This window comes from Dermacentor albipictus, chromosome 7 (genome assembly GCF_038994185.2).
Source record: "Dermacentor albipictus isolate Rhodes 1998 colony chromosome 7, USDA_Dalb.pri_finalv2, whole genome shotgun sequence".
Classification (NCBI taxonomy): domain Eukaryota; kingdom Metazoa; phylum Arthropoda; class Arachnida; order Ixodida; family Ixodidae; genus Dermacentor; species Dermacentor albipictus.
In genome coordinates this window covers 69,722,046-69,735,378 of record NC_091827.1, presented here as the reverse complement: position 1 = coordinate 69,735,378, position 13,333 = coordinate 69,722,046, and the positions used below count along the sequence as shown (strand labels likewise).

General features: G+C 50.0%; 1 protein-coding gene across 3 annotated transcripts in view; it reads right to left on the bottom strand.

Moving 5' to 3' along the window:
- The window catches only part of LOC139048024 (uncharacterized), a 34,276-nt gene extending 21,404 nt beyond the window's left edge, over positions 1-12,872 (bottom strand). For 2 of the 3 annotated variants that reach the window (XM_070522366.1, XM_070522368.1), the window contains exons 1-3: positions 12,765-12,872; positions 10,084-10,267; positions 8,278-8,648 (exon numbers count right to left, since the gene is read on the bottom strand). In XM_070522366.1, coding sequence (XP_070378467.1) covers positions 8,278-8,637 — 360 coding nt within the window. In that variant the 5' untranslated portion in view covers positions 8,638-8,648; positions 10,084-10,267; positions 12,765-12,872. The remainder of the gene's footprint in view (positions 1-8,277; positions 8,649-10,083; positions 10,268-12,764) is intronic. The other variant, XM_070522367.1, reaches the window with a different exon arrangement.
- Between the last annotated feature and the right edge of the window lie 461 nt (positions 12,873-13,333).

Genomic DNA, 13,333 nt, shown 5'->3' with positions numbered 1-13,333 from the left:
CTGCAATGGACGCGCACGACGAAAAAAAGCGACACCAATATGCACGAACAGAGTAGCGCCCCGATAATAGAGAGTTTTAGCAGAGCGTTTACCGTCCGCTCCGCTCAGACCGGCCTATCACAACAATTGGCACGCAGCCGCTCAGCAAAACGCTACCGGGAACACTGACGCGCGTGCGCACAGCACACATAGCGGCAGCGGAACGGGGGACGCTGACCACGTTCCGCTAGGAACCTGATGTAGCAGTGCGTCAGGGGGCGTGTAGTTGCTTTCGTAATCGTTTTACCGCCAAGCTGAGAGCACGTCAGTGGCGTCTCTTGGAGACGCGCTTGTTAGATAAGCGAAATCAATGCATTCTATGCAGCCACCGGCGCGCGTGAAACGTGTGCCGAGCGGAGCGCAAGCAAACGCTCTGCTAAAACTGTCTAATCTGTGGCTGCGATTACTGCTCTGCAATGCCTCGGCCGCTGTCTCTGCATGATGCATTCCATGGCCGCTCAATTTCGGGCTTTTGCCGCGGGCGCTTGACGTCACCACATAATACGTCAAAAGCCACGGGTGAACTGACACCGATATACCAACCCACGGAATCATACAACGCTCACTGAAAATCCGGAGCGCTATCACAGGAAATGTAGACACGCAGATATAACTGCAAAGCCTGATGAATCACTAGAACTCAAGAACCTATGGCCCTTCTCTCTAATATGTATGTATATATGGGCGCATATGGGCCGATGTATTATTACATATATAATACACCCACTGAGATGCCGATGAAGCAAGCAGCAGAGAGGAGCCGCACCAAATGGTAGGCATTAAAAGCTTCGATCGCTTTGAAAGCAACACTGCGAGGCTTCGCAAAAGAGAGTAGCGTTCGTCCAGAGTTTGACAGACGCTGCAGCGTAAAACGTGACATTGCGTGAACGGCACATTCGCAGCATGCCGATACCGTGCACAGTGAGAGACGAAACATTACGTTGCAGCCTTAGGCGAGAATGTCGAGCGGGTCTCTCAGCGCAGGGCTCCAATTGCTGCTGTCACGTCTCATGCCACGCAGCACGGCCATCACGGATTTGAAGCAGCTCCTGTGTGCTGCTGGGTTGATCGGCATCTCGGTGGATGTATTATATATCCAATAATACATCAACATATATATATATATATATATATATATATATATGTGTGTGTGTGTGTGTGTGTGTGTGTGTGTGTGTGTGTGTGTATATATATATATATATATATATATACACACACAACAAAGGTTAGACACGTGCAGCGAATGCAAGTACTAGCAAAGCAAAGGAGCCTATGCAGCCCCCGTACGCCGACCCATAAGCTTGTACCAGCGAGCACGTCCTTGCTCAGTGCAATAATAAATTCCTGCTTGAAACCTGAACGTATAGTGCTGGCCGTTAATTAGGCGTATATAAAGCGCCCTCTTTTATTATTTAACCATTTCTAACGAATATACTGGGCCCGTGCCCGCCATCGTCCAATCCTCCAGAATGGACACCACAGGAAGTTGTGCCCGTATGTGTCGTGCAACCATGATGCATCATGACCTTCGTTCCCGCGACATAGCTGCATACGGAGACACCTCACTGTCCCTCAAACCGATTATTTGGTGCCCCCTTTCGATGCGAGGATCAGCGTCAAAATTGCACGAGATTAAAGGACTCGGTGACCTTTGGGGAGAACAAGCGTAAATCGTGCGTTAGGTTGTGCACTGCGTAGCATGAAAGTAAGCGGAATAGCTTACGCGTTGCCATCGTTTGTTGGAATTTATAACATGCCGCTCGACTAAAATTGCGTTTGGAGTAGATTCTAACGTGTGTTTAAGATTTACAAACCTGGTTTTCTTTTTGCTCTACCCCACAGTATACAATGCCCAGCGGAGGAAACCGTGCTTGTTTCCGCCTCTTCCAACAAAAGGATCGTGGAAACACAGTAGCCGCAATCACTGCCACTGAGAGTTAATTCTTTAACAAGTGCTCGAAACCGTTATCATGCGCACGTTTCAAACGGGCTAGTCATATGCGGGCGACGTTTCAAATTAGGTGAGTTAAATACAGGTAACTGAAACTATTATCTTGAACTGCTCGAAAGAAACAGCTTCTCTTGAATTTGGGTTGCGAATCTGCAACGACGGAAAGTATTTTGTACCTTTTAAAATTATTCTTCGATGCTCACTTGCTAGGATCGCTTCGGCATTTGCTCTGCCAGCGTTCTTCTGCCTGATATGATTGCGCAATTGTCATGGTTTATTGCAACGCGTACTCTTGGCGGTGTCGTTGGAATACGACAGTGCGACAGCCGCTCTTTGTTGTCGCATCCATTATTCGCTCCCGAACATAGTGCGGCGTGCAGTGAGCGTGCAGTGATCCCGCCAGGCTCCCTCCTATAGCTTTCCCTTCCTCCGTGATTCTCGTGGAGCGTGGATCGCTGTACCACACAGGCCAGGCCAGAGTTCGCTATAATACTCTTAGTGTGAAACTATATGAAATCACTGCGGCCGGACGGTTCGCACGGTCAGGCGTTTGCGGTGCACCGGTGGGATGTCGCAGGTCACGGCATCCCGCAATTCCCGGAGCCGCACATTCCGAGAGTTGAACGTTACAGGCTTGGCCATGCAACAGCAGCGCGCTGATGACGTCAGAGAGCGGTCTCCGTTTCGAATTGAATTGAATTATGGGGTTTTACGTGCCAAAACCACTTTCTGATTATGAGGCACGCCGTAGTGGAGGACTCCGGAAATTTCGACCACCTGGGGTTCTTTAACGTGCACCTAAATCTAAGCACACGGGTGTTTTCGCATTTCGCCCCCATCGAAATGCGGGCGCCGTGGCCGGGATTCGATCGCGCGACCTCGTGCTCAGCATAACACCATAGCCAGCTCTCCGTTTCGACGCCGTTCGCATGCATGTAATCCACCCACGCTGTCGCCGCACATGGGAGACCTTGGCTGTTCACACCAGGCGATCTTTCGCTTTCGACGATGTGAGTATGCTCGCGCACGTGGTGTATTCGGGGTGTCGAATTGCGCACACACACACACACACACACACACACACACACACACACACATATATATATATATATATATATATATATATATATATATATATATATATATATATATATATATGTGTGTGTGTGTGCACTTTTGTCTCTGCTTCCACATATATGAATTACTAACCTTAACGCACCAACTTAGGTTAGGCCGTCTTCATACGTACGTCAACAAACAGCGCTTTAACATGAGTATACAGGGTGTCCGAGCGAACGGTAGCAAGAGTTTAAAAAAATTCAAATGCCACGTAGCTGGACAGAACTAGGCTATGTTGTTCGCCGTCACTTGGAGATACTCAAACTGTATTTCTTCATTTCGAGTAATTAAGAAACTAGAACTAACTAATTAGTCAATTATGTATTTAATTAATCAGGTTCTGAAATATTATATTTAGATTATAAGTGTTAATCAGAAAATTGTAGAGCGACACGAAAAACTCCCGACACAGCTTTGTGCCGCTGCTCAATACGTGGTACAAAAAATGGCTGTGGCTTAGCTAAGGTTAAGCCCAGGATGCGAAGCATACTAGCCTTTATTTTAGTTGTTGAACCACTGTTTAAGCCTAGTGAACTGCTGTTGCTTGGCTATATTTGGTTCGGCTAGACGAAGAAACAACTCATGCAGGCGAGCGCACGAGCTGAGACCCGGCTATGCAGCTACGCGGCCGCAAGCGAGCGCACGAGTTGAGCCTCCGCTTTTGCAGCTGTTATGACGTCATACGGTAGCTACGCGGGCGCACGCGGCACAGCAAGAAAGAGTATGGTTGTGCGGCTAGTATGCTTCGCATAATAAGTGTTTTTGCGAGCGTGAAAAAATCCCGCAAATGTACACACAAAATTGCCGCGCGACTGGCCACTCGACGCACTTTGCGTGCATTCGCGGGCTTCATTCACTTCTTCAGAAGATTTCCCCTCCATGGAGACCAAGCACCGGTGCCGGTCCCGCTCCCTCTCCAGACCGAGGTCGGACCGAGGTCGGTCCAGATCAAGATCCACGTCGACTCCAGGCGCCAGATATACCTCAGAAAAGGTGAGCTTCGCAGAGGCCTTGACGGGCGTCTCGCGAGAGGGTCACGTGAAATCCCCCCCACTGCCTAAACCCAACACAGAAAACACAGACATAGAACACCTTAAGAAAGAAAACGCAATTATGCGTGATTTAATCCAAAAGCTTACCCAGGAGGTTCACAGCCTCAAACAACCCAAAACCCAACCCACACCTATCATCCGCTACCAGCAGCCAAACCGAAGAACTCTCAAGACCAGCCCCCAAAAAGCGAGCCCTCCAAGAAGGAGCTCAGGGCCAAGTACGCTCCGAGGTCAAGGATATGCTCGTGACACTCCAAAGCACGGTGGAAACTTTACAGAATTCTCTAATCGCCCTTATGCACAGAGTCACCACCATGGAAGCTAATATTCAAACCCTTTTCACACAAACCGCTTCCACCGCTCAAACCGTAGCCATGGACACCACAGGAACCGTCGCCGCCACCCTGCCACCTGTGGCATCCCCTATCCTTCATCATGGCCCACACAAAAACTGACACAACATTGTGGCAGTGGAACTGCCGAGGCTACCTCCATAAACAACCCGTTCTCCGTCAACACCTCCGTACTACTGCATGTCAACCCGACGTAATCTTGCTCCAGGAAACGCACAATAATCCGGTCAGCCTTCCAGGATATAACTCTTTCACTGCGAACAACGCTCCGCACGGAGTCTCCACACTCGTTCGAAAAAGAATTACCGCAATCGAACACGACCTGAACGATCGGCGCACCGAACACCTCTTCATTGAGCTCATCCCGCACAGAAAACGAAAGGAAGGAATATTTATCCTCAATATCTACAATACTCCATCTCAACGCCATAGCCGATTTCTAACCCTCTTCAAAAAGGCCCTTAACACCGCAGGCAGCAGCCCCCTTATCATCGGAGGTGACTTCAATCTCCCGCACACAGGATGGGGTTACAGACACAGCTCTGCTGCAGGTCGTAACTTATGGCAAGACTCCCATGATCTCGGGCTTACACTCATTACTGACCCAGCCTTCCCCACTCGCCTCGGCACTTCTACTGAACGAGACACGACGCCAGACCTCACTTTCACCAAAAACGCAGACAACGCCCGTTGGCGCAACACCCAACACGACCTCGGGAGTGATCACTCTATCATCGAAATTACTCTCCCACACCTACCAGCCGTTATGAGAAGAACAAGGGACTTTACCTGGACGGACTGGGATGCGTTCCGTAAACGCCGTATAACAGCAACGACGGACACTCCCATTACCGACATAGACTCATGGTCATGCGATCTACTGTCTGATACTAAATCGGCCACCCGCATTATCACAACAGACGCCCCGACTGAGCGCATGGACAGTAGACTCGCTCACCTTATCGAGGCCAAATCATCCATCCTCTCTAGATGGAAGGGACAACGGCTCAATAGAAGACTCAGACGGAAGGTCGCACTTCTCAACAAGGAAATTGAAGCTCACTGCCGCGTTCTAAATCAACAGCAATGGACAGAGCTCTGTCACTCTCTAGACGGGCAACTCCACCACCCCCGATCATGGAAAATCCTCAAACATTTGATTGATAGCACCACCACCCGCTCATATCAACAAGATCGCCTCACCAAGCTTTTATTCACAGAAAGCAAGACGCATGGCCAGGACCACGTTAAGAAGAGCTTATGTCAAAAGTACATCCCATCTGGGCCCACTCAACCTCACGGCCCATACACAGGGACCTGCAACCCTGCCCTTGATGAAGACTTCAGCGTGGCAGAGATTCATGCTGCCCTACATAAGCTGAACAGCCGTTCGGCGCCAGGCCCAGATGGTGTTACGAATAAAACACTAAGAAATCTAGATGACCCCTCGGTGCAACAACTCACCGAATACATCAACAACTGCTGGCGCCAGGGATCCATTCCCTCGACATGGAAAACGGCCAAAGTAATTCTCATCCCCAAACCCGGTAAGCCATCTAGCCTCGCCAATCTCCGGCCCATATCGCTAACTTCATGTGTAGGCAAGGTCATGGAGCACGCACTCCTAACCCGTGTAAACACTCACCTCGAAGACACATGCGCTTACCCCCACTCGATAATTGGCTTTAGACAGCATCTTTCCACACAAGACGCTATGCTCCAACTTCAGCATCAAATCCTAGATGGCAAATCTCGTCACACGAAGGCGATCTTGGGCCTCGACCTCGAGCGCGCCTTCAATAATATAAGGCACTCCACCATCCTCGAGCGTATCTCCTTGCTCAACCTTGGAGAACGCACTTACAACTACGTAAGAGACTTTCTATCCAATCGGAAGGCCTTCCTGTCGGTCGGAGACATCCGATCGGAGGAACTCTCCCTCGGCAGCACGGGCACACCGCAAGGCTCTGTCATTTCCCCAATACTGTTTAATCTGGTTATGCTTGGATTAGCACAGGAACTACAAAAACTCGACGGCATTGAACACACCATATACGCCGACGACATTACAATCTGGGCTGCAAAGGGCAGTGACGGCCAAATCGAAACTGCCCTACAAGACGCCATTGACATCGTAGAAAATTATCTTGAAGGCACGGGACTCCGCTGTTCCCCTGAAAAGTCGGAGCTTCTCCTATATCGCCCCACACTCCGTGGACGCCCCCCGCGGGGCTCCACGACTAAACGCCAATACGAGGAAATCGAACTCCACTTGAGGGATGGCAGACCCATACCCGTGGTCCCTTGCATCCGCGTTCTTGGTATGACCATAGAAGCCAACGGAGCTAACTCTACGGCTATCTCAAAGATCCTTCGACAGACCGCCAATACATCCAGACTGCTGAAACGAGTGACCAACCGGCGAGCGGGTATGAAGGAAGAAAGCCTCATCCGCCTTGTCCAATCCTTTATCGTCTGTCACATTACTTACGTTGCGCCCTTTCTCAACTGGTACAAAGCTGAAAAGACTAAACTGGACATCATCATTAGAGGAGCCTATAAGCAGGCCTTAGGACTACCCCACCACACCAGCACGGAACTTCTATTACAATTAGGTATCTATAACACGCTAGACGAGTTAATCGAGGCCCAACGTCGATCTCAACTAGAGCGGCTTACTCTCACGGAAACGGGCCGTAGCATTCTAAACAAGCTTAATATCACCTACCACCGTCAACATGGAGACAAACACCCAATACCACGCGACATTCGGCAATGGATACACGCCGACCCTATTCCGAAAAACATGCACCCAGACTACAACAAAGAACGTAGGAAGGCACGAGCTACTTCCCTCATCAAAGCTTACGCCAACACCGCGGGCGTCACCTTCGTCGACGCAGCTGAATACCAAGATGGACGGCGCTTTGCGGCGGTTACCACAGTAGGCGGCTTGCTCCGACATGCTGCCAGCATCATTACCAAAAATGCCGAGACGGCCGAGGAAGTGGCCATCGCTCTGGCCACTCTTGACCCAGCCTGTCACACTATACTGAGTGATTCTCGCACAGCAGTCAACAACTACATCAAAGGTCGTATTTCTCATCAATCACTCCGTATCTTACGACAAGCCCCGCACTCGCCTGAAAATCAAATCACACTCGTCTGGATCCCAGCACACGCCGGCGTTGTCCACCCGCACCTCACCAACCTCAACGAGGTTACACACTCCGTAGCACGAGGACTAGTCAACCGTGCAGGAGACGGTGCAGGTGCACCCGCAGGACGCGACCGCCTTACAAGGTACAACGACCTTGTAAAGTCATTTTACCTTGCAAGAAGAACCTTCCCCACCCCTCACCGCAAGTTAAACAGGGCACAGGCAACCACCCTTCGCCTGTTACAGACGAATACATACCCCTCCCTCACACGCTATCACACTATATACCCCGACATCTACCCGAGCCAGACGTGCAAGGTCTGTCAAACTGAATCGGCAACACTCCCTCACATGCTATGGGAGTGCAAACATCAATACCCAGACCTTAATCCCGTGACCCTCTCGTCGAGATGGCACGCCGCCCTGCGCAGCTCCCATCTCGACGACCAACTCTGGGCGACCCAGCAGGCCTACGAAGCGGCGAAGAGGCAAGACCTCGACGTCCCATCGTGGGAGGCCTAGGCCCAGCCGACTGAACTGCTGGTGCTCATTAAAGTTTACTCTCTCTCTCTGGCCGCCCACACCAGACAACTGCTCGCTTACATGCGCGGGGGAACCCGGTGACGAGCTCAGGCTTGCCGGAGAACCGAGTTTCTTCGGCGACAGCGATTGCTGCTTGCCACCAGCTCGCCGGATCTGGCGCCCAGGGCTGGCCGCGGCACCGGCGATCGGAGAAGCCGCCTCGGACCCTGCAGCCGCGGCATTCCTGGAAGGCGACTTCACGCCGTGCGCGCGAGAATGGCGCCCGACTTTGTGCGAGGGTGCAGGGCTGGAAGCGCCGCTGGCGATCGGAGAAACGGCCTCGGACGGTGGGGCCGCGGGATCTTTGGGAGGGGACCCCGCCGGCTGCTCATTTCCTTGAGGGCCCGCTTCGGGTGCTTGCTCGTCGCTCTTCATGTCCATAGTGTATTAAACTGTAGAACAGGGCCAGTAATATATAAAAAGATTACTTTCTGAGGCTTGACGCTCAAGTTCAACACTCACACGTAAATACGGTCAGCGCGCTCATTATTATTGTTCTTTTTTGTTTTTTTGCTATTCGCCACCACTAAAATGCAGCCCCAGCGACCGGGATTCAATCCGTCACGTTCGCTTTGAGCACCGCAGCGTCGTGGCGACAGAGCTACCGCGGCGTGTAGTAGTTCGTATCTGCGGCGTGATTCCCCGCTCAAAAGTAGTTGGGGACAGCCAGGAGGGAAGGGTACCGGAGAAGACAAGAGCACATGCGTTGCCTATTCTCGTCAGATCTATCTCTTCGCGCTGTCGCCAAATATCCTCGTTGGTGTGTACGAACCAACAATCCCTATTTACAACCGTACGACGCATTCGAGTGACTTTCTTTTGCGGAAGGGCTAAAACAGCTGTCCATAGCTATATATATATATATGTATGTATATATATATATATATATATATATATATATATATATATATATATATATATATATATATATATATATATATACATACATACATATATATATATATATATATATATATATATATAGAGAGAGAGAGAGAGAGAGAGAGAGAGAGAGGGAGGGGGGGGAGACGACGAGGCACAGGATAAAACAGCTAGCCCAGTGAACGGGTGCTGTCTCTGTTCTCTCCTTTACAATGTATATGTAGCCACACTACATAGCCATGGGCTAGCAAGTGCATATCGAAATCTAAACAGCGCGAAGGACGCGACAAACAAGAACACAAGCTTCAAAGCGGTGACCGTCAACTGAGTTAGCGGTAGGCCAGTGCTCTGTCGTTTGTATTCTTGCTTGTTTAGCACTTATTGCTGTGTGTAGGCTTCGACCGTTCTGGCGCGTTCCAGGTCAGGCGCTGCAATGAAACTGATGTAGATGATGAAACTCTTCTGACGTAGAGGCGATGGCAACAGAAAGCATTAGCATTGCGGAAACGTATAACGTCGACGTATAGTACTGTGATACGTCCAGGGAGGTATTCTGTAAGCGTCCAGTTAGTGGGCATGTCCATATCGTCTGCAGCTCAAGTGCCGTTTAGCTGGGGTCGCCTGTCTCCGTCTGACGTGTACTGCAGCGCAGCCAATCAGAACTTCAATAGCAGACGAATGGCCAAGTCCACCAGGTCGACATATACAGGATACGTCCCGCCTTCCCCCTTACCCAGGAACACCGCTGCTGACGATGTCATGCGAGCGGGTCTTCATTAAAGGCGTAAACATATTTTTCTTGAAGATGGCCGATTGTATTTCACTCACATTATACCTGAAACTTGCCGACAGTGATACAAGCACCTGTTAGTACAAATGAGGATGAAAATGCGCGTAAGGATGAAAAAAAAAGAAGAACTGGATGAGGGCTGACGCATCCCCTACCTCAAATATCCACCGAAGGAAATGGCTCTAGCCTGTTTTAGTGAGTTCAAAATAATCGCCAATCATTTCTTTTTTCGCCGAAGCCACGCGTAGCCGTGACGTGGCACAATAACTGCTACTTTGTATTCCTCTTTTGTGAAGGAGGTCTCGAACTTCTCCAGCTGCCGGCTTCGAATGGAAACACCTGCGAACACAGTTAACCAGTCTTTCTTTCAGTGTAACAGCAGCCGGGAAAGTGACGGCGTTTTAAGACAAATACGTAGAGGGATTGCTTCTATCTCTTATTTTTATAGAGCTTACAATAGGCGTACACGCAAAAACGAAAATGTTAAGTTGAATTTCATCCACGGTTTCCAAACACTGTCCTGACTCCTCAGGTAAATGTTGAAATCTCAGAAATCCACATCTCCGACGAGGAAAATGAGCTACTGCCGACGCTGAGTCATCGTAGAGGTTACGCTACGTGCAGCTGGTCAAGAGGATGGCACTGAAGTTACGCTGTCGTTTGTTTATTATCAAGGCTCCCGGGCAATGTAACTGGCACTACTGCTGTCGGGCGGGTTGTTTGAAACACTAACCATGCTGCACATAAACATAACAAGCTCCTTTTTTTATTATAAACACTTTTTTTTGCATGAAGACAGTGGCCCGAAGCGCAAGAAAGGATAAGACGGTACACATGGCTGATGGGAGTGAATAAGTAACGTGACATCCACGCTTCGGTTAAATCTGGTCCGATCGTGGAGGCATCTTGATCCGACACCACTACCGGATTACATTAAGTGGCTCCAGAATAATAAGCGACATAATAATTACTAACGTGAAAAGCAGTGCTGGCTTTATATATTAAATTACTAGCCACATGCCGTAAGCCCACCATGTCCTAAATTTATCGATGGTGGTTGGAAAATTTTACTTTGCTGTGCGGATATAAACAGTTCGCGGCAACTTGCAGTGACTGACGAAAAGGTTTGTAACCGTGGGTAAATTTTTCAAGGGAAATGCGGCTTGTGCACATGAAGCCCGACTTCCATAGAATGGCAGGGAGGGAACAAAAAAGAAAGGTCTCCCTTGACTGGCAACGTACTCTCCAAAGGCCAGGGTTCGAATTCACAAAATATTCTGGTGCTAGAGCAGGTCGTGAGAGTAGATCACATTCCATCGTCACGTTGAACGCATTAGGAAACGCAGCTGGTAAACGGCAAGCATATCTGGCTAGAGGGTTTTGATTTTGGGCCACGAAGTTTGAAAAAACTAGCCCACCCAATAGCATTGTTATTCACGCACTGCCATCAAGTTATAATGCTAGCCTGCTTCGTTTCTGATCATGGCGACATCGCGCGCTTTTCTTGCCCACGTCCTTCGACATCGCGACCTGGGTAAGATGCAACAGCATGTTTGACGTAGAAGTGCGCCCGCACACTCTCGTCCAGTTTCTACAAAGATAACAACTCCGCCAGAGCCTTTGCAAAGGTATACGCGTGGTGTTTTTGATATAAAGAACGGGAACTGAATCATCCTCAGTCTCCCTGCGCCAGAAATTCCGTAAACTCCAACTGCGTCTGTTCGTTTCATTAGATACAGCTTTTACAGCTTCAGACATTTGTGGGAAGCTCTGTTCGGCGTTCGTGTTGCAAACTGAGCGCCGCCTTCATAAATAAAAAAGATTGTGCTCTCTCTTAGACTAAGCTGGACTGGACATCTTTTAAAGCGATATCTTTACTGGTCGCGAACTTGCGATTTCACCGTGGCCGTGCTCCGAGGAGGCACATGACGTGACACCGCGTTCCTCGTCGTTGCGTTCGCCTCCGCTCGCTTCGCCAGCTGCGTCGCATGCCTGATAACATGTCGGAGGATTGAAAAGGAGGGCTCGCGTGCGCCGCAACCGCAGTTGAGGCGGCTATATGGACGGCGACAATTCTGATAAGCAGGAGGAGGCCTGGAATCGGCATCGGAACGAGATGAAGAGGAAACGGATCGCCCAGGAAACAGACGAACTGCGCGCCGAACGACTGGCTAAACGCCGCAACATAGCTAGACAACCAGACTAACCTGGACTTGCAATCAAGATTAACCAAGGCTAACCATGCTCTATGCCTTAGCTTTCGCTACGTATATCCTGTCAAAGCCGAGCTAAGCCACTGCCAATTTTTTTTTTCTAATGTAATGGCGTTATAGCCGGACTTCGCTCACTTTGGCGGTATGGCACGAAGGTCGTTAACCAAGGCAGTACCACCTAACACCGGGCACGTCACACTCAACGTCGTATTAACGCGACAGCGTTAAGGAGCCCGTGTCGCAGAAAAGCCGGTGTCGTCGGCGTCGGTGTCGGCGTTGGCGGCGTTGGCCATGAGCGATAAATCCCAGCAGGCACTTCATGAATAAAAAACGACTTGCAAGATGGGCTGGGTGGGAATCGAACCAGGGTCTCCGGAGTGCGAGACGGAGACGCTACCACTGAGCCACGAGTTCGATGTTTCAAAGCGGTACAAAAGCGCCTCTAGTGAATGCGGTGTTTTCATTGTCGTACTTGGTGCAGCATCGCTAACGGGTAGCGTTCAAATGCGTTGGCCTGCCACAAGATGTTAATCGGGTACGATCCTAGCCATATGGCGCGCGGTCACATCGAGACTAGAAAGAACCCGTGACAACTATTGCTGTAAAAGGTGCTGAAGGCGTACCTCTTAATCCTGCTGATTCAACGGTGTGCAGGGCGTGGCCGACTGGAACGCGACTCGTTCTTCTTCTACGCTCGTGGCGCGTGCTTGCGTGTGCTTGCACGGGTGCTGCTGCTGGTCTCGTGATGATGTTGATGGTTTGGCTCTTGAATAATGCAATGTGCAGTCGCAACCAAAAGTTAGGGGACGAAAGGGGCCGCTATATATCTCCCCCAGCCTAGGCATTCCGGCTTAAATCATAAGCCGGAATCATATTAAACCAATTCCAGGAGTCCTATAACGTAATACTATTCCAATCTGTTTTGATTGCAGTCTCCTGACGTCAAATTTTCGTAACCAGCGGCGCAAGCATCTGGCGGTTACTCGCTGCGTTGTTTACGCGTTGTACGCGTTCCAAAATAGAACGGAGGTGGTCGCCGCCCACGATTGGTCAATTTGAACCGCGACGAACGCCATGACGTCAATTGTGACGTGATATCTGCTGTCAATCAGTCCGCGTCGTCTGCTATCGGACGAACGCAACGGAACGGACTGCCTATTTCGTGACGTAAAGAACGGACCGCCTCCGTTCG